Raw genomic sequence first — 23,741 nt, 5'->3', positions numbered from 1 at the left:
GTGCATCCTATACACTTATTGTAAGGTACATTTACTGCACTGTTGATCCTTGTGGTGATCCTCACATTACCTCTCCATTGTTCCATAATTATAACAACTGAATATGGATTACAAAGTGATATATGTTGCATGCAGGGCCCTGACACTCTGTAAAAGCCTTCATACATATATATACACACATTGGAAATCACTTCACACATGCATAACATCTGCTTGTGTACCTTTATTAATACAAATAAACAAGTAGACATGAAATCTGGGAATGGGACTGAAATGGAGCAAGTCTTAGGTTACCTAAAATAGTGCAATATGAAAAGAGCACAGTGAGGTACTTAAGATGTATATATATATATATATATATATATATATTTTTTTTTTCTTTTACCTTTCATTGTCTCTATATTTTATTCATTTTCATATGCACTGAGCTATAAATAATTTATTTATCTACTCATATTAAGTTAACATTCCCAGCAGGAGATAGCTGAGGAAAGGCCTAAATGCACACACACACACACACACACACATAATAATAGTTACATCCAAACACATTCCCATATTTAAGACTCAAAAAATCTTGCAGGGAGAGGACTGATCCTCACTGACCATGGTACATGAGACTCAGTTGTGCACCATGGTTGGGTCTTTCTAAATGAAGGCCCAACAACAGAACTGGTATACTCCTGCTGCACTGTAGGAAACCCATTCCTTTTCTTCTATGTATCCTGATAAGCAGTTTGGACTAGATGCGAACAAATTTAGTGTAGGGGGTATTGTGGCTGCGTCCTTTTTATGCATTCATTCCTATCATGGGCAACTCCTCTGTCCTGCTATGTAACCAAAGGTTGAAGATATTTCTTATTTTCTTAAACTTTACTGACAATCTACAATGGCAGAGATGGAAATTATGAATAGTGTTAGATGCACAAGGAATGTCTATTAAGAAAGTAAACATGGTTGCCCATAGTAGGACTAGATGGAGAGTAGTAGTGAATGTATTATTAAAATGTGGTTTCAGTAGGAGGATCACCTTCATCTAGTTTGATTAGCAGAAAGGGTCACAAGGGGACAGCAGATCAGTCTGTCATGGAGTGGCAGAGATAAACAAGTTATGCTGTTGAGTTTCTGATTTAAAAAAATCCAGGTATGCTTACACAACTCACTGTGCAAGGTTTGTCAGTGAAGATCTGTCTTCTCTGCCCACTTCTGCTATGATGCTTCCAAATCTAGTCTTAGGGGATGGTTGTGAATGTGCTGATGTGTGTGTAGGTGTGTATATATGAGTACCTACGTAGCTGTGACATACAGTAAAAGTTATGCTTGTACTGTCCATGTGTGTGTGTGTGTGTGTGTGTGTGTGTGTAGGCACCTTGATCCAACTGCCTATCCATTGCAGGAATGTGGGTCTGCCTATTCATCACATTCAAAATCCTTTATGCTGAAATTTGAATTTAATGTAATTTTAAATTCTGGATAGTATTTTCTATCCTCCCTTGATTCTAAACCTATATTTTGCGAGGGAATCTTTATTGAACTGTTTTGGAGGTCATTTCATAGCCTACCAATTTTTCTTAAAAGTCCATTTGGCACAAACTTTACTAAAAAGCAAATGTTTATATTTGCTTGCATAAACATGCAATAATTCAAAGAGGGGAGGATAAAAAAATTGTTGACCTAAAACTGCATTACTATTATTTTTTTTATTTTACTTTTCAATCTTGCTATCTCTGAATCTGAGGTGCTAATTGTTAAGGGATGGGTAAGGAAGGAGAGAGGATACAAGTTACAACACCACTCCTCACCATCACATCAAAATAACATTATTAAAACTGGAAGCTTTTTGGGGAAAGAAAACCAAAACAAACAAATGTAACCTGAGATTAGATATTTCAATAATACAGTGGGACTGCACATCTGGCAATTTTGCATTTGATGAAATAAGCTGAGAACTATTTTGCTTAATTTCAGGTAATCAAATCATTGCATCTAGTAACAGTGAACTAAGTTGTGGTGTGCATCTCAGCTTTTCACTGTTAGGCTGATTTCATACACTATATTGTTACTAGATAATTCTTTAAAACTTCTCACTTCTGAAAATGGTTTAGTGACATCTCATTTTTTGGCAAAAAAACATCTTGGATTGTTATCTTGCCTTTCTTAGAGTAGAATAGTTTCTAATCTTTCTTACATTCAAGCAAAACAAAGGAATTTGTCAAGTGAAGTTACTACATCAGCAGTTTCTTTCTTAACTTTGTCAGAAAAACACTGTAATATATGAGAAATAACTTTACCATTGTAGAACTTAAGCATTTTTGTGCAGAAACTTTTAATTTCTTTAGTTGCACATTATACTTATATAAAGTGTACACACAAGGTTACTTTGTTGAGAAGGCAGAATATATACATAGTATGTTTGGTCTTTATACAAGAAGTTTGTTTCTCCATTATGTACCATATTCAAACTTTTCAGTTGGTGTAAATGAAAAGAGGTGAGTTTCACAATTCCTAAAGTGTCATAAGTATCAATCAGTAGAATTATAACAATACGGTCAGAACGCAAAGATTCAGAACAAATGAACATTGGCTGACTAATTTTAATGAGAGAGAGAGAGAGAGAGAGAGAGAGAGAGAGAGAGAGAGAGAGAGAGAGAGAGAGAGAGAGAGAGAGAGAGAGAGAGAGAGAGAGAGAGAGAGAGAGAGAGAGAGAGAGAGAGAGAGAGAGAGAGAGAGAGAGAGAGAGAGAGAGAGGGACTTGCACACTCATCTCACATTCTGCTTCCGTTACATGTAACTACTGCTAGATTCTGCATTTAAGTGATGCTGAATATGTATAGTGTGGTATTACCTATAGATCATAAGGGTTTTAAACCTTGCAATGCAGTAACTTAAGGAATGCAGTTTTCAATTTTGCAGCTGCATGGAAAAAATGGCTGTCAACTTAGGCACATGCATGAGATACTTTGCTATGGTGCTAATAATCATGTAATGATCCCCAGAGTTTTGAAGAGGCAGACAATAGAAATATGTTGCCAAAGTAACAGTGGTTATATATGGCTACCCAGAATTTATTAGTCTGATGAGAAGAGCCCTGGTTGCAGCAGTTTTTTGGAGGAGGAAATCATATCATCTGTTTCACATGCTGTTTCTGACCAGTGATGATAATGATGAAAAGAAATAGCAAAGTGACACTCAAACTCTTCTCATAGCAGAAGTTATCTTCCCCAGTTCACTGACTAACATGGGAAACAAATGAAATCATTATACAGTAAAATCCCTCTTATCCGGCATCAACGGGACTGCCGACATGCTGGATACTTGAATATTGCCGGATACTTGAATAGAAGTGAAATTATGTCCACAATCACCACCCTACACTCACGCATCTTACCATAACAAAGATCAGCTGATCTTAATCAGCAGCTGATCTGATCAGCTGCTTAAGTGTAAGCACAACACGCTCCCTCTTTTTTACAACTAGGCATGATGAAGGCGTCAGGCGATAAACAGTACACACGCGGGACTGAGTCACTGAGTAAACACAGTGCAGCGGGCCGCGGGTGGCGCGAAGCAGTGCACTCTGGGGACAAAGTATGCCTTACGTGGGAATTTTAATCGATTTTATGAGTACACATTGATTTTTTATTGATTTTAAGGCTCGGGGAAAAATGTGCCAGATACTTGAAGCTGCCGGATACTCGAATGCCAGATGAGAGGGATTTTACTGTATAAACATATGGAATAACCTTGCCACATGATTATTCAATCATGGCAAAAGAGCATGCAGATAACAAATGATTATTCTCATCCTACCACAAATTTCATCATAACAAGACCAGCATCTTTTCTAGAGTCACATGAACATTTTACTTCACACTTTTAGAGTGGAATTTTTAATTATGAACTTGCTAAAATAATTACCTGAATAATGACTCCAGCAATACGCAAATGTTACTGGTATGATACTGGTATTTTGGTTATCTTATTACTTTTAATTCTGAAATGGTGGACTAAAACAAATGTGTGGGCAAATAGAGGAAAAACTGAGAAAAATAACCCTTGCTATTAACAGCTTTCAAAAGGATAAAATTGTGTCAGCAGTTTCAAAACCTATCTCTGGAGATTTATGATGATGATGATGATAGCAAGATTATCTATTTCCCTTAAACTCTCCATGTTAAGTGCATGCTTGTGCTGATCAACTTTTGTTTACTGATGATAACAGAAAAAAAGTCTGAATGCAGGAGAAAATTTAAGTACATCCAGTCTATGCCCACAACAGGCAAGTGAAAAATTACCGATTCATTCTTTAACCTTTCACTTCATGATGTCAGCCCATGTTCATATACAGCAATTTTTTATTTATTTTATTTTTTTCAAATTCAAATAACATTTAACTTTACCAGTCTATTGTATACATGATATTTTCATCACTAAAAATACACTTACTGCACTTATAAGGGGACTGTCTGGTAGCTACATCTTTCAATAAAATCTATCAGTAACTATGAGAGAAACAGCTGAAAATGAATAGTCACAAAGATTTGAAGATTTCAAGTGATTTCTACTGACTGATGGCACTGTGGCACATTGGGATCCATGAAGAACTTCTCTTTGCATAAATACCTAATGAGAAACTGGTATGAAGATAAACTGGAAAAATGAACTTCTTATGTGATGATGAAACAAAAAAAATTACATTCCATGCTTTCTCTGCAGAATTTTGTAGATATGTCACATTGGTGACAGCAACAATGAAGCAATGGTAGATAGTGACAAGGAGAAGAGAATAAGTAAAGAGTTTGACTTTCTAGGATTTGAGGATACACCATTAACAGGAGAGCAACAGATGGTGAGGGAAGATGAGAAACCAGAGGGGGTGGGCAGAACCCAGGAGCATTAACTTGCAGTCTTAGTAGCTAACTGTACTATCATCATCTGTCTCATCCACACACTCAATAATGGCTTACATGTGCTCTATTTCAATCATATTTATCTAAGGTGTCTATCAATGATTAATAGCAAAGAAAAGTTCAAATTCAAAATTAAACAAAAGGAGTATGATTTTCAGATAACTATAGTACTAATTAGCATTGCTGCATGGTTTTAATTACTCATGTTTGATCACATATTTTGTGAGGTTATTTCAGCACCAAACAGATAACAAATGTGCCATCCCACTGTATATGGCTTTATGAAGATGCTCAATAGTACAAAAACCATGGAATTTTTTTCCAAATACAGCAAAATTTATCCTTATAAGTAAAACATGTAACAAGTCTGAATTGTTTGATGGTTCACTAATATTTGAGGGACCAACAGACAAATCATTGATGCATCCAAGTTGTAAATAAACCACCTACTATAAATTATTCAACTCAGACATGTAATGCATTGGAAAGTTAATTAAAAATAATTATATATGTATTTTTACAATAATGAATCATTAATATAGCTACATGCAATAAATTGATTATGTTATGAATTTAATTTTAGTATGCACCATCTACTAGCAAACACTTACCTATAACTGGGCATGTTTCCAAATGTGATGCGGCTACCCAAGTCTATGGGAGTTTCTTCTGTTTTACCCATCATGGGTTGAAGATGCTGCTGAGGTGGTTTCTTAACTATTGGTCTCTTGAGATAAGGTGCATCATACTTGGGCATTGTTGTCTTGCGTCTGCAGCAGGCCCAGAGTGATTGTGCAAGGTGGTCGAATGATGTTGCAGTTGGTAAAAGAAAACAAAGTCTGATTAGACTATTGAAAATAGAATTGTAAAATTTACTCAGGAATTTACCTGCTGCATCTTCATTTATTTTGCTATATGGATGAAAGGGGTTCTACTACATCTGATAATGGTGGTAATTGTAAAAAGGGCAGATAATGCTACAATTGAAATGGCAGCAATGAGTTATCTAATAAATACAATATTCATGAAATTTAAGTTTAATAATATATTGATATACTTACAATCTAAATTTTGAAATATTCGATATATATATATATATATATATATATATATATATATATATATATATATATATATATATATATATATATATATATATATATATATATCATATAATTGCTACAACATAAACATTCAAAGCTTTCATGATAGAACACTAACATGCAAACAAAACATGCATTTGTTATGACTTAGTCTTTCACTGAAAGCTGCACACAGGAACACATAAAAGACATCAAGCAGTGGTTGCTCAGGTTGCTGTAACAACACTCACAGGCTTGACACACACATAAATCAGATAATCCCTTTGTGGACATGCAAACTGTGTTGCTACTAAAACCACTGCATACTTGATTTTAAGAAAATCATATTGCAAGAGACAAATTGTATTCCATTCATGATTTATAAAATATATTAATGTTTTGCATATTCCACACAAGGGGCAGAAGGGACTTTTACTGGAAAAGGTGTAGAAATTGGAAAGTTAGATTCTGGAATTGCTTGAAAGAAGATGGAAGAGATAAACAAAATATATAAATATGAAAATGTTAATAAAATAATAAGTAAATTCAATGGGTTGCGATTGGGATGCTATATAAAACTCATGAATAATTTGTTCAAGTTACGTAATGGCGCGTTGATAGGTTTTTTGTTGTACAATGTATAAATGTTCAGGTTCTAGAAGTAAGCGAAACATAACATTTTCATTCTAGCACCCTCTACATTACTCTCTAAATAACTGTAATTGTATGAAAAGGTAAAAACAAAAGTCAATCAGAATAATCAGAATAATTACTTTTATCTACTATATGTAGAGAGAAAATGCAAAATCTATTGGTAAAGAAACAATGTGAATCTGGAAAAATATCTGCATTCGTGTTTACTTAACATTTTCAGTCAGGTAAAGAATGCAAACATGCGATAAAAACCTGCAAGGAAATAACTTATTTCATAATTCCATAAACTATGTATAGTTGGCACATACTGAAAATACATATATGTTTATCACTTTTCAAGGAGAGAAAAAATATTCACAGGATAAAAAATTCTGTTGTTAGAGATATCCAATGAATATTACAAAGTAAGTATCTACTTTATTAAAAGCATCGAACGGCATATGACTTTGAAGTTTATCATTTCAAAATAGATTTTTCCTTAGAACAATGGCGAAAATAGTCTTAAAAGTGTGATAAATATCCTATTCCTATCTCCTGTAATGTATATGAAAATTATAATTATACACCTATACATACAATTTCTACTCTATCACAATTACAAGTAATATTATAATATCTAATTAATATATTTTTTTACTGTATTATGATATTTTTCTTACTTTAGGTATCTTAACTATTAGTAAAATATTCAAACTGGATAATATTTCAATAAACAATATATATATATATATATATATATATATATATATATATATATATATATATATATATATATATATATATATATATATATATATATATATATATATATATATATATATATATATATATATATATATATATATATATATATATATATATATATATATATATATATATATATATATATATATATATATATATATATATATAAAATATGTGGTGTGTGTGTGTGTGTGTGTGTGTGTGTGTGTGTGTGTGTGTGTTATATTTATTATTTTACTTATTTTTCAGGAAATACACTCCTGTTATACTTGGTCAAATCTGCTCCAATATGTCCAATTCCATATATATTATAGCATAAAGCTAATACCTTCATTATGCCTCATTTTACATAACAAATTACATAACTTAACACCACAACACAAGTAATTAAAGTGATGTACACTTATGGCTGTGAGTTCCTGACAAGAGAATAAACTCAAGCTGGTCATCATGGGCAGAATACCTGAACAAGGTACAAACAATCTTGTACACTTTCATTATAGGTTTATTACGGAAGATATATACTAAGGTGAGATGTACCAACAGTATTCTTGAAACAGATAGAATAATGTTAATGGTTAGCCACACAATGCTTGTTTTTCTGAATAAATTGTCACATGCCTAAATAGACACTGTCCTTGTAAAAAAATTAAGTTGTCAAATACATATACTACATATACTATACAAAATCAGATTGAAACCAAGATATTTGGCATCTAGCTCACTATTTATCAATTATGTTACTGGCCAGTGCATGACTGTTTCACTAATATTACAGAATATTAAAGAATATACTTGTTTAAAATTTATGAAACTAGAGATCATTAATTTAAAGTCATATGTAGAGACAAGTCTGTCACTTATTTCAGCCTTCCATTCTTGGTGCACTTAGCTTCAGTTCACTTTCTTGTCAAGGACTTTAAGGTTTGACTGTATTTATGATTTATTTAGAATTTATCTTAAAATGGCTTAATGAACTAATGAAATTATTAATAATGACATATAACTCTGAATGCAACATTATTGCCATTTTCCAGTAAGGGTAATGTCATGTAATTTTCAATTGTTTACACAATAACAGCTTGGCATATTTCATCAATAAGTATTCTGAAAAAAAAAAAAGTTCAGTATTTTCAGCTGGTATGTAATAATTGGTTATAATGTGACTGATGAAACATTCACTAGACTAACAACACTTGTCACTAATGTCTTCAAGGCCAATGGTAGATGAATATCCTAGGTAATCTTATCAAGGAATAAAAGTAATCAATATAATTCTCTAAAAAACTGAGTTTAGAAATAGAAGACATTAATCCATATAGCATGTGTATGTGTGCATATATATATATATATATATATATATATATATATATATATATATATATATATATATATATATATATATATATATATATATATATATATATATATATATATATATCCAGTTGAAGAGTACAAGGGTGAATGGGTACAAACTTAAAGTGTTCCATGAAGAATATCTGGAGAGGGAGCCACAGGCAGCCTATAGCCACACAGGACAACATACCTTTCATGCTCCCATGCAGGGGAAAAAAAAAAAAAAAAAAAAAATGAAAATAAAAAAAAAAAATAAATAAATAAAAAAATAAAAATAATATATATATATATATATATATATATATATATATATATATATATATATATATATATATATATATATATATATATATATATAGAGCAGCTTGAGGGTATTGAGATATAAGATAGAATTAAGACTGGCCAGATGGTACCATTCCATTCAAAGCATATAAAAATTGGCATTCATTATTATATGAGTAAAATTTGCATGATGATAATCCATCTGTCAATGGTGAAAATATGTATATAAAAAACAAGACTGTTTTATAGATGAAGATTTTACAAGATTTAAGTGTACTAAATTTCCATATGAACAAGTGTATCTAAAATATTTATCCATTTATGTTATAAGGCTCCTGAGCATGTTCATATCATATGCAAATGATTATTTTCATTATATATATGTGTGACAAAACTTACACTTTTTTCTGCGTATTGAGTATGGTACCACCTTCCATTTATTGTACCTGTTTCTCTTTACCTAGGGTGCAATATTTTACCAGGACTTGTAAAAACTTATACGTATGTATCTTCTATATAACGATGAGACTACAGAAACATATATTCCATATAAAATCAACTTTTGTTTTGAAAACTAAAGCTCAAAGGTAAGTAACTATCATAATGATCAACTAAACATAATGAAGTGCAAAATAATGCTATCAATTTCCTCTTACAGCATTTTTCCCATTTACAGATGATTAATTTGTAAAATAAAATTTAACTCAAAATATCAGTGTTGAGTGGTATATGATTTAACACCTATTCTAACCATTGCAGAGGCCTTTGTCCTATAGTGGCACCATATAGGCTGATGATGATGAAGTACAATGTAAGCAAGTAGTTATTGTAATCTTATGGTATTTAATATTTTTTTTGTAAAGAAAGAATCTATATCAACTGATATTCATAGTATCTGCAAAATACCAAGTAGATAACATTCAACATAATGAATATGACCTCTCAATCTTGAAAAAGACTTTACCTTCATCAGTGTATTTTACAGCATTTATGTTGCAAAATCAGCCATAGAAAAGATAGTAATGTAAATACTATTGATAGTGTTACTAGATGGAACTGAATACATAGAAAATATAATGCAAATCCCTACAGAATATGTACTAAAGACAGAACAATATGCCTAGCTTTATGGATTGCCAACAGAGGGGCTTTTGCTAATCTAATGCATTGATATAATGTGAATAATTAAATATTGTACCATTATCTTCCAATGTCATATGTTGGAAAATATGTAAGCTTCAAACATAAAGCCCTTTATGTAATATTAAAGAGAGTACAGAAATGGCAAGGATGTGCAACTGTACCTTATTACAAGATTTACCATAAGCCACCTTGTTAACACTGCACATACATACTTCCAGAAAAATCTGCTTGACCAGAAAACTGGCTTATATTAACACATGTTATCTTTATTTGCAATTGACTTTTCTTTTGGTGGGTCCATAGTAATATCTACCATGAACTGACTGACAGGCATGTGACTAAGTGTCTTTGCAGCATTTCACATGAGTGTAGATATAAACCTAGTGCTCTTGTGAACAGTAGTTATATGACAGTAGATTCATAATTTTCTTACATAATTAATTATGTGAAAAAAAAAAAAAAATAAATAAATAAAATAAAATAAATAAATGCAAGAATTTTTCTGGTCTAGAAAATAGCAGTTGATTCAGGCCATTTGTGTTGCAGCCATCACTGAGTCTATGAGTCAGGAGTTGCCAGTGTTGCCTGCTGCCACGTATACCAAGGGCTTCAGGTTCATTCATCAGTCACAATATCACATTAAGAATCATTCATTGCAATTATAATTATATTTTATGGACCAGCTATCCTTCATTCTGCCTTTCTTCTCATTCTTGACACTCTCATTTTGATATGCAGAGCTCCTCTGTCATGTACCACTCCGAACCTCAGACCTATGGCTCGCATGCTTCCTACCCATGGCCATATTATTCTGACTTTTAGTTGTTTGCTTCAGTTTTCTTTGTTCAATTAGCATTTTAACCTAACTACCTAAATATAATAATTATATGAAATCAGAGCAAGCAAATTCAGGATTAAAAGTTGACCTGGCTCATACTGGTTTCTGGGTTTACTACTAAACATCTATATATATATATATATATATATATATATATATATATATATATATATATATATATATATATATATATATATATATATATATATATATATATATATATATATATATATATATATATATATATATATATATATATATATATATATATATATATATATATATATATTGTTACATCCAAATTATGTTTGTATTTCAAATCTGTGGCAAAGAATTCAAGAAAACTCATAAATGCTGATCTCATTTATAAGCAACAAAATATTTTCAAATTTTTCCTATCATAATATATGTTCAGATAAAACACTAAGCACCCAGGCATGAGAACAGGTAACAACTAAAGATTGATTGTAACGAGATCAGTGATTATGAGAAAGAAACTCCAAATATCTTAGAAATTACTCCTATACATGTTTTAACTAAATGATGCTAATATATATATATATATATATATATATATATATATATATATATATATATATATATATATATATATATATATATATATATATATATATATATATATATATATATATATATATATATATATATATATATATATATATATACATATACACACACACACACACACACACACACACACACACCAAAAAGACTCATAATCGCTGTTTTTCGTCACATTTTCATGCTTCAACTCAATCAGGAAAGAAGTAAAAAGATTAATGAAATGAAGGTAAATGTTGAGGTTTCTTTTTCTATTTTTTACTTGGCTGTTTGGAGGAAACCTGTGTTGAAAATCTTGGCATTATTTGCCAAACTCTATACTAATAAAGAACATGAATACTGATTTGTACTTTTTTAATTACTGGGGTAATAAATATGCAACCATTTTTCTTGAAGGACTTCCACTAGGACTACCATCAAATGATTTTGCAGGTAAGTAAAATTTTTAAAACAAATTTAAGAAACAGTATAAACATTACAAATATCATGTGTAGTGTGTGTGTGTATGAATGCATACATGCTTAATGTGTTGTAACTGTTGTGAGTAAGTAATGTTTCATCACATATGGGAATTAATGGAACTAGCATGAGGTGTGAGTATGTATGTTTGTATGTACATCTTGATCACAAAGTCAAATTTTTGTCTGCCAGCAAGACCTCATGAAAGTTTTGCAATAGCCTAGCCATTAATAAATTTTAAAGAGTGAAAATGTGTTGAATCATGAATTGTAGACTCAATGTTTCTGACATTTTTTTCATTTGTTTCCTGGCCTTGTGTCTTGCTGAATTATGAAAATACTTTATATATAAATTAAAATACTTGCACTGCTCTTTCAGTCTTGTAACATACTTTCAAAAAACTTACCATTCATTTCTACATGCCTTTGTACTTGCATACTGTATGCAATGTCAGCCGTATGAATATACAATGATTCACACCATATGATGTCTACACATCTGTAAATCACATTTCAGTTTCTTACACCCTCATACACTAATCTTCAGTTCTGTATAGACCCTTTATGAGCAATTATACCTGTCTCATTTTGTTAATTTTGATATTATTTTATTTATTCATATATCTATTCTTTTAATAACCCATTATAATTTATCCTTGCCAACTGTAAGGACCATGTGCTGTCTTCCTATTATTTTTTCCATAATCCATAACCCTTGCTCTCTCTCTCTCTCTCTCTCTCTCTCTCTCTCTCGGATATGCATAATTCATCTACCATCTATTCTTATTTACTTTCTATAAATAAGTATCTAATAGCACAATGTTATATATGACAATTTAGTTGTTTTGATCCCTACAAAGCAGTTACATCAAAACACTATTTATTGCCATACCAATATCTATCCTTCATTTTATCCCTTCTGCTTTATTAAGTTTCCCTTTCCTTTAAAGTACTTTACTCCAGGATAGCCTTTCATTTTCTTTATACATATGACTCAACTTTCCCTACAATATTTCCTCTACCTTTCTTTTCCTTTTTCCCTTCACACATTTTAGCTTTCTATTACAGTTCATGCATTCACCATTCTTGTACATGCTCCGGAACATGTTTCCCTCGTCTACTGACCTGCTTTTATTTACTCTCTTTTTATCATTCACTTTTATTAATTTTCCTTACTTTCAACACCTTTGTGTCTACAACTTGTTCTATAGGTCCTAACAATCTTTTTATAAACATATCAAATACATTTGCTTACTTTCTTGTTTTCCATATTCTATGTTGAATAACCCACCTCTTCTCCAGATTCCATACTCTTTTCTGGATTATAAATGCACATGCAAACTCCCCTACTTATGTTCAGGAAACTGACGGTAAATCAAAGAAATATAAGTCAAGAAATGAGCCACATATTGCAAGTAAATGTGTTTGAGTGTGTACGAAAGACAGGTGTTGAAAGTGAATATAAAATGAAGAAAGATGCAAGAGGAATAAAAGTGACATTTGATTTTGATTGCCTACAAAGATTAAGAGTTGAATGACCAAAAGACCACAAATGTTGGTTAAATGAGAGAAAGTGTGATTTGAAATATCTTTTTGTTCTTGTGTAAATGAAGTAGCAAGGAAAGCAAAATCAGAGAAAGAGCTGTGAAAGAGAGGGGATGCATGATGAAGGAAAGGAATGGGCACTAAAAAATGTGAAACTAATTTATACATAAACATTAGAAAACTAAAATTAGTAAAATAAAATAAAGTCTGTGTGACTGAATAACTGTACCACTGGTCATGTACGCAAGTGAAACTTGGGTGTGGAGTGAAAAGAAAGTCAGAGATTAAAGTCATTTAAACAAATTACTTGATAAATGGCTGTGATGTAAGAATAAAACTTGGTAAAAGTATTGAAAGTGAGTATAACAAATTTATATAATTAAGGTGAGGGAATAAAATGTGTAGTGGTTGGGTGGGTCACACACAGCACTATACAGTATAGTAGCTTGACCACAAAGAAAAAAATAGCAGAATGTGAGATGACTGAGAGAGCATATATGAGTATGGTAAATGCAGAGTGGGCAAGAAGAGGACCCTCAATGAAAGCTAGGGTAGAGTGCTATAGTTCATGAAAGGAGAGGAAAAAGGAGAATGAGTGGATCAGAGCATGCATGAAGGGAATTCAAGAACTGGAATAAGTGAAGACTCTTCTGTTGTGGCCATCCTCTGAGGGAGAGTTTAAAGAACAGGCATCAACTGTTGATGGATGGAAAGATTCTTAGTGCCACATTATTCAGTAACTATATGTGCCATCAACATTGTTAATTTTAGAGGCAGATTCCATATTAAATTTTGTACATAGTACCTTTTGCCACCTGACAGCTGCTGGCTAAAGCTACACAGTTTTGTGCAGCTTGTCTGGCATGTCTTTTCTCAGCTCATCATTCACATTAACTTAAATCAACTTTTAGGCAGTCCATCTTCCCTTTAAATTATGATACACTTCACCCAGTCCTTCATTTACTTTTCACATATTCAAACATAGTAAAGCTGCCTGTTCTCATTGCTTTACTGATGCCCTCAATCATAAAGCTGCTTCTAGTCTTAGTGAAGCAGTGTGCATCCACCTCACCATGCTCTTTTCACTAAGCTCCAGCCTCTTTACATCATCTCTGATAGGCCAAGTTCCACTAATATAAAGCATCACACTTCTCACACATAAGGCATCCTAGTACATATGTGCAGGCATAACCCTTTCATTGTTAAAAGAGGGATAAAGTCTTTGGATTCCCTCCAAAAATTCTAATAAAAATAAAGCATATTTTTGTCTCACTCAGGGCACCAATTACATCCACCAGGAACATAATTTGTCACTGGACTGCAAGGACTCAATTCCTAGATTAGTAATATCACTCTACTCAAAAGCATAAACTGCAAACAAAATACATAACATTATGTAGTTTACCCACTAGACAGCAACTTTAGTCACAACACACAATACTGTAGATATGAATAAATTACCACTCACACTTATCTTGCATACTTCACATGGGCAAACACAACTCTGACCCTGACATGATATATGTATACATTGTTTATCACCATTTAAATTTTTGTTTATATAATTTTGAAGCCTTTGGATTCCACAACTTCACCTGAATGTTTCTTTCATTTACCAAGCTGTCAACAATCTAGGCATGACTATATGTAGAGCAGTCCAGTTCTAAAGTGCATAAAATAATATTTTGTGTATGCTAGAAAATGTATGGGACTCTGCACTGATCCTTGGTGCTTAACTATACAACTTCAGTATCTTCTCCTTTATGGGGATCCTGTGAAACCTCTTCCTGTCACAAATACTTGCCTTTGTTCACTGGGAATTCTCTTGGTGATATCACATTGTTGATACTGTTCTTATGTGGAACATAACTTAACTACTATGTGTCTATATTCACTCCTTCACTAATCATACTTTCAGACTCTCAGTTACTTAAATGGTTGGCACTATTAATGTCAAGCCTCTCAACTTGCTATGCTAGATATCATCACCATTCCTCTTGTACTTGCTTACAACCATGTTTTTTTTTTTTTTTTTTCTGGCCAGCCACTCAAACTGAGCTTTTCTTTGTAATTGTACTCATTCAGTTACATCACTATCAGCATTGAGTTAATATAGAGCTCTCAGCAGCTTTACCATTCCAAATTTTCTTTAACTTTTTAACATATTTTATCTTATTTTATAAGTAAAGGGGCATACTGAATTGAAGGCACTGGGATATAAGTGTTTCTGTTCATGTAAAAATTTCTTAATATTCATGAATAATAGTTTACTACAATGTTCTCTCTGGTTAATTCCAATACCATTATCACATAACTGTTCAGATTTTCCCTATCCATTCTATAGAGAGTTCAATATTTTTTGTGGCTATCTAATGAACATGCTCAGAATCTCTACAGATAAATGTTTCAAATAATGAAATGGTTTTTAAGTGCCAAATGTCAAAAAACATATTTAATCACCTGAACATGTAATATATTGTATTATGACTAACTATTAAGGTTCATACAAATACTACCTCTAACTATACATTAAATGATATTTCTACTAGTGAAAGGATGGGAACCTGCAATATGATTTAAACTATGATGGAACTGAAGTGTCACACAGTTTGTCAGCCTTATCACCTAGCTAACTCAGTCTGCATATATTATGCATTACACAGAGCAACAATAAATTTTGTCTTCTGATCTTGGGAAGCAGCTGCTGTTTTTTATTGTGCCATGGAAATCATGTACCACAATTGAGGTGTTTAGTGTAGGAAGGGCGAATCTAAATTTTTGGCAGTTCTGAGTTAGACTTGCCAGAGCATTATCCTTGCCATTATCTACATGTTGCCACCAGAATCAAACTGTTTCGCTTTTACAGGGTCAAAAATCCCTTTGAATATAGGGATTCATCCTGACTTAATGCTCAAAACTTTGCCACATAGATGGAAGGTGCCGAGAAGAAGCATATTGTAGAAGGGGCAAACCTCACATCCCTGGTAGTCAATGAATGGTGAGGTGCCCTCTGATGTCATGCCACACCTTCCTCACATCCAATCAGATAAGAGCACATCCCGCCAAATGTCAATAGCCAATCAGATGAGACCACATCCTGCGAGATGCCACTATACTTGATCTTTCATTTACATCGCAAGTGGTTTATCATATCTCCAGAGAAAATTATCTTTGGAATCCACCTGAATGGAAAACACAAGCAGTGATAGTGACCATGAGTCAGGTGGACATTGCAGGAAGAGGAAGCGTGATCCTCAGACCTGGGAAAGGAAAGTAACAAAGACAAAACATAATCTTGGCCAGGCCTACACAAGCTATTGGACAAAGAAAGATGTTCCTAAGTGTGAAATTGGCAAGCCTTGCAAATGTGGGTACTTTGATAAACTAGGCTATGAGAAAATAAATGTAATAATTTTCCTCTGCTTTAAAGGCATCAGGGGTATTATTAAAACACACGAAGGAACCAGCAGTTCATTGGTAATGCCTGTTTTTGTTTATACCAAAATATTTTCATGATACTCACATATTGGTAAATACACGAAGGAAGTAGCAATTTATTGGTAATCCCTGTTTTTGTTTATATCAAAATATCTTCATGACACGTATGTATTGGTACGAACAACACTGTTCACAGAATTAGTTGCCAATTTGTCTTAAATTAGCAAATGTTGTGATGTGAATATCTCGAAACAGCATTTTGTTGGATTCGCCCTCACAACACTAAGGGGTTCACGCATTAATAACTTACTTCTAAAGCCAATATCTGAAAACCTGATTTTGCTGAATTTGCCCTTTCAACACTAGGGGCCTCAATTTATTTTGGTCACTAAGCATGGTATTTCTATTATTTCATAGAATGAATAAAAAGCATTCTCACTTTGATCACTAAAAAATAAAACTGGACCAAATGATACATACCAGTCAAAAAGGAGAGTCCTTGATAATTCAGATCTGTAATCCTGTCATGAGTGCTATAACATACTTCACATTATTAAAAATAAATAAATAAATAAATAAATAAATAAAAAAATAATAATAATAATTTCAAGAAAATACTCTAGAAACTTTAATTAACTACAATAATAATAATAATAATAATAATAATAATAATAATAATAATAATAATAATAATAATAATAGATTTATTAGTATTTTGATATTTAAGATATGAAATATTCCAGTAATAAAACCATGAAGAGGAGGCACTTTCATAAAGTGGAATGCTTTTTAAAGTAAAGACAAAAATAAAATTCAACTATAATAATCAATATGATGCAAGCAGGAATCTGAATTGTAGTAAAAACCATCAGATCTGAGTACTTTAGGTTCTCTAAACACTGCCTAAAAAGTTTGAAATACTGATGTCATTTTGCCTCAGAGCTAATCATACTATATGTATATCTATTAGGGTGCTGATTTAATTTCTGAAGTTCATGTACAACCACCACCAATGAAAGTAGCGTGCTGATGTTTTTGGAATGTTTCGTGTCACACACACCAATATTTTTTGGTTTATTTCTCCTGCTGTGAGAAATGGTGAAGCACTCTGTTGATGCCTTATCAAAAGTAAAGTTCTCTTTGACAAAACACACCTTAGTACACACCAGTTTGTTTCACTGGGGGTGGAATTATCATTATTTTCATGGCATTTTTTCACCCAACACTGCTAATACTGCACAGTTCTTTGTGGCTGTCCTGTCTCCCTAAAAGTGTTCTTCAGACACAAAACCATCCTTCTGGTGGGAGTTAATAAGGACTATATTGGTTTGGCATATTTGATGCTTACATGCCATTAACACTTAAAACATTACCTCCATATGAAAAGCGTGAAGAAATTTGGCACAATTTCTGGTGAAGTCAAGTCAACTGAGTGATGACATGTAGAGATATGACAGTTGACATATTTGAACTGCTAAGTGATGATGCCACATTTTCATAATGATTCCTCTACTTTAGCTGAGCTGCACAATCTTCCTGCACTATGAAACAAGTTTGTTTATCATTTGTGCCACTTTCATTAGCAGTGGGGTGTAGTTAAAGAAATTTTTTTTTGCCTGTCTACATGTATCTTTTTAATCTATTTCAACTCAAAGATTTCTGTGATCTAACTGAGCCTCCAAAATACATATTCCAAGTATCACTGCCTTTGCAGTATTCTATACTGAATCATCACAAGTTTTCAAGTGACTGATAGTTTATCCCTTGCCTATGTGAGTCTAATTTTGATGACAATTTCAAGATGAAGCATGATCTCTGTTCCAAATTATCAATATAAAATGTTTCCCTCCTCCCAACTTGGAAACATCTGTGTACATTTTAAAATTCTATCTTTTCTAAGCACATCAATAAGTGGTATGAATCACTTAGCATTAGCTAATCATTCCAAGGAACAGCCAAGAATACAGTATGATGATCATGACCACAGTAAACAATAATAAAAGAAGTCATGTCTAGGTTACATTTATGTCTGTTGGTCTTTAACTGATGACTAGAAAATGCTTCAATAATGCCATTACACTGTGAAGGCCTCAGTCCACAGCCATCTGTAGCAGAATGTGGCAGAAATGGATATATTTTGGGAATAAATGCCCACAAAATGCCACACTGAGTAGAAGATAGCTAGTCAACCATTATAACAGAATCAGAGTGGTTTATCTACAATGAAGCCTGCATGGTACCTATTATCAATACTTCCTTGCAATATAAATAACCTAAATAACCACTATACTTATGGATCAAATTCTTCTAATATATATATATATATATATATATATATATATATATATATATATATATATATATATATATATATATATATATATATATATATATATATATATATATCACATGTATAAAAATTTTCATCTTCTTAGTTTATAATATATATATATATATATATATATATATATATATATATATATATATATATATATATATATATATATATATATATATATATATATAGACACACACATGCCATAACTGTCCATGCTTTTAAGACCAAACTGGATAGATATAGAGATGGGATACTATGAGATTACTCCCCTCCTGTAAATCACAACTAGGTAAATACACCCACACCCACACCCACACACACACACACACACACACAGTGCCTTAGGTGAATATGAGGGCTCTGCTTAGCCACCAAAGATGCAATATTGGGAGTCAGTTCTTTTAAATATAACCTAACACACTTTTAACACTTGACATTTCAGTCCAATAAACAAGAGAGCACGAATGTTTTTCAGATAAGACAAGGACACTGATGATGCTAGACAGCTATGAGATCTAAGTGGACCCACTGAAGGACTAATGGTAATCCTAGTTATACAAATATATGCAAGAACAACTTAATAAGCATGTAGAAAAGCAGACAGTTAGATCCACACATACATGTATACCTAAATGCAATCACACTGACAATCATACAACTGCATATCACGAAGCAATTACAATATACAACAGGGCAGACGACAGCATCTGGCTTGATGTGGTTGTGTGTGTTTGAGTATGTGTATAATGTATGATATGAAGGAGATAATTTGATATTCCAACTTTTAAAGTCTGAAGTATACAGTTTGCTTTACTTCTAGGTATCATGTTGCACAGTACATATTCTATGACTTTTATATGAAGTTGATGTTAGAGTTATTCCAAAAACATGTATATTATGAAACTTAATTCCCAATGAACTAATTGGTACTGCATTTTTTCAGAGATACCTATAACGATAAATAAGTGATGATAAATGCAATGGTAACCCCCAAAAATAAAAAGCTTGACACTGGAAATCTGATGTAGGTAGTTCTCAGACAGGTGTAGCTGATCAAAAACTTCAGAAAAATGTTGAAAAATAATTCATGATAAGTGTAAAATGAAAAACTGCATACTTATGCCATACATTTCAGTTAAAGAATTTGCTTTAAGAAAAAATTACAGGTCTCAAATAATGAGCTTGTACTAAACTCAGAACTTCTACAATGCATACTAATCATACTTCTGAGATCTGTTTAACTCTAAAATCAGCATACACCTGTTTCTTTATTGGTAAAGGCAGCTATATTCAATGCACTGTCTTGGGGTCCTCATTTATGGTCGCACCAAAGAAAACTATATGACCTTGATCAAACGCAGGATCTCCACAGCCGCGGCAACAAGCTAGGGACGCCCAAAGTGCTACTGAAGATCACACCAAGCCTAATCATGCATTCTATGCTAAATTTGTACTGCATAACGGCATTCGGGGCCATACCTGCACTTTGTTGTTTAAATGGAAAGTGCTCAGCTTTATTCTTCCTGTAGATAATTTCATGCAAGAATATGCAATATGCATACCCTTGTTTCAAAAGTACTAACCTCTGACCTTGATAAAAAAATATATAACAGGGAGATAATGAAAATAAAATGAAATTTGGTATTTCTTTTTGTAAGAGCATGGCTTGGCTGCTTTTTTTTTTTTTTTGAGCAGATACTTCTGAACATTAACTTTGCTAAAATGCTGAAAGCCATTTTGTGCTTAATGAAGCACATTTCAATTATCAAATAAAATTTAACTTGGTTTCCTCTCTTAACAGTCAGAGTTTGAAAACAAAAACCGAAAAAAAACAAAAACAAAAACAAAAACAAAAAGAAAAATAAATGTGCCAATATAAAAAAAAAATTAAGCCAAGCATTTTGAGCGATAGATCGGGCCACGAAAGAGAGATAGAGAGAGAGAAGACTGGGGGGTTAAGGAGAGATGTAATGGTAGTAAAATGAAAATCAAAAGAACTAATTATTGCTAAACTATTTTAGACTAAGATCATACTGACCTTAGACACAGGGAGAAATTTTTGTGGACTACCACTGACCTGTAGCACAAAGCCATGAACGCAAACGCAAAGAACACCCCGCCCATTCCTGACACCAACCCCACCACGAGGTACACCGTGTCACTCCCCTGCTGCCCAACTGTGATGGTGCCAGACAGGAGGCAAGCACAGCCATCAGGGGCAGTTGTTTCGAGGCAGGTTGGCGGTAGGATTTGGGAGTATACAATGAAATTATTTTGTAAAGTGAGTGATTTTTGTGCCCACAATCATGGGTTGTGCAGTCAGAGTCAGTTAGTGAGGCCACACGAGTGGTAATCAGGATGATGACGTGGTGATGGTGAGGCAATCAATATGGCGGTCACAGCCAAGGTGGCAGATCGAACAGGATGCAGACCAGGCGAGCGAGTTGTTGAGAGAGGGAGGACACAGCACCCATGGCGGGAAGAGAGCAAGGGAAACAAAGATGAGAACACAAACTCTAACAATACTGCCCTTCACATAATACCTAGCAAGTCAACCTCCTGCACAGTCCTTGCTACCTTCTGAAGGTTTCAGGACCAAAAATGTTTACGATTCTTTATTTTTGCCAGACAGAAATCACTTCCAGAGAGCTTATCAATGCAAGCATTTATATTCTCAATGAAATATTCATGATTAAAATTCTTGTTAAAATGTGAACAAAACTTACAATATGCTCTTCATGATAAGCTTCTGTATCAGTCATGGGGCAAGCATTAAATACACACTAAACGATAAAAGTTTCTTGCCACACTGCTGATTTGTACAAGCTATGTGTGAGAAACATGAAGAGACAGAAGCACCACTCAGCAACCCAATGAGCTGAAAATAAGTTCATGGTATCATAACAGCATGAGTGCCTCACCTGGCACAGACAACACATCAACGCAATCCACAGGTGATCCACAGATGGTCAACACAAGAGCTTCAATCACACTCAGACATGTCTGTTCCACAACAAAGGTCACACTAACTTCAAAAAGAAAAAAATATAAGTTTTCTGTACCACCATGATTAAATCAGATTTTTAAGGTAGAAGTTTCCTTTCTACCAGTAAGTCAATGTAATTATATATATATATATATATATATATATATATATATATATATATATATATATATATATATATATATATATATATATATATATATATATATATATATATATATATATATATATATATATATATATATATATATATATATATATATATATATATATATATATATATATATATATATATATATATATATATATATATATATATATATATATATATACAAAACACACATTTTGCACACAGTACATTGCTTCATATCTCAGTTAGATGAACTTTGTCATGGATCAGATGGAAAGGGATAGGTGGATGCCAGTTGCCACAGCCAGGGAAATGCCCATACCAATCCATCTACAATACGTAGCAGGGTGATAATGTTCATTAACGAGAACACATGGCAGACACCAGTAGAAGAGAGTGAGAGTACCTGTAGCAAACTGCTATTAGAGTAAAAAAAAAGAAAACGCCTCCCACTCCGCCTACAAGTAAGAGCACCATAGCCACCCTTCCAAGCCCTTCGGAGTTGCGGTCTGACTCTGCTGATGGGATGTATAAAAGTTTGGTTAAGAAGCATGTGTAACCTTTTGAACCAACAAAAACACTTACGCTGAGACAGGACCAGAAAAGGGCTCAACATGATAATATTGGACATCGGCTGTGTTCAAACAACACCAACTGCTGATGCAAGGTTTAGCCCTTTGGATATCTGAGCTGCAGCCAATCCTGCATAATACAAGAAAAAGCTGCCTCTTGATCAACATGGAGCCACAAATAATGCATAGCCCCAAGATAAATAAATGTTACTTGAGGACACAAAAGAAAGATTCCTAGTTTACAGAAGAGTAATATCAACACAGAAGTAACCTCAAATGACTGATTTACCTTGAGCCCATAAAATAAAAATGTAATGCATAGTATCATTAAATTAAATAACAGCTGTAAAGTTCAGCACTGTCAACCATTCAAGCTCACCATATTGTGTGTTGCGTCCAGGTGTGCCGCTGGAATTAGATGCAGCATTCTTAGTATTCTTCTCTGTGGTGGTGGGACGGTGTGTCCTCTGGGTGGCATCTGGGTAAGGTGTGGTGTAGAGAGAACTGTTGTCGAAAATCGAGCAGTCTACCCCAGTCCAACCCGGGGTGCAGTAGCAGGAGTTGACATTGGAGCACACCTGTTAGGGTTGTCACTGGTCAACTCTCTCTAGGTGCTATGTGGTTCATGCAGGGATGCATTCAAAGGATTACCCCAATTCTATTTC

General features: G+C 33.0%; 1 protein-coding gene across 2 annotated transcripts in view; it reads right to left on the bottom strand.

Moving 5' to 3' along the window:
• Positions 1–23,741, bottom strand: part of LOC135102265 (disintegrin and metalloproteinase domain-containing protein 11-like) — a 345,267-nt gene that overhangs the window by 72,588 nt on the left and 248,938 nt on the right. For both annotated transcript variants that reach the window (XM_064007210.1, XM_064007209.1), the window contains exons 19-21: positions 23,456–23,654; positions 21,409–21,547; positions 5,522–5,680 (exon numbers count right to left, since the gene is read on the bottom strand). In XM_064007210.1, the coding sequence (XP_063863280.1) occupies positions 5,522–5,680; positions 21,409–21,547; positions 23,456–23,654 (497 nt within the window). The remainder of the gene's footprint in view (positions 1–5,521; positions 5,681–21,408; positions 21,548–23,455; positions 23,655–23,741) is intronic.

The sequence above is a fragment of the Scylla paramamosain genome, chromosome 7, assembly GCF_035594125.1.
Source record: "Scylla paramamosain isolate STU-SP2022 chromosome 7, ASM3559412v1, whole genome shotgun sequence".
NCBI classification, from domain to species: Eukaryota; Metazoa; Arthropoda; class Malacostraca; order Decapoda; family Portunidae; genus Scylla; species Scylla paramamosain.
This window is presented reverse-complemented; position numbering and strand designations above follow the sequence as displayed.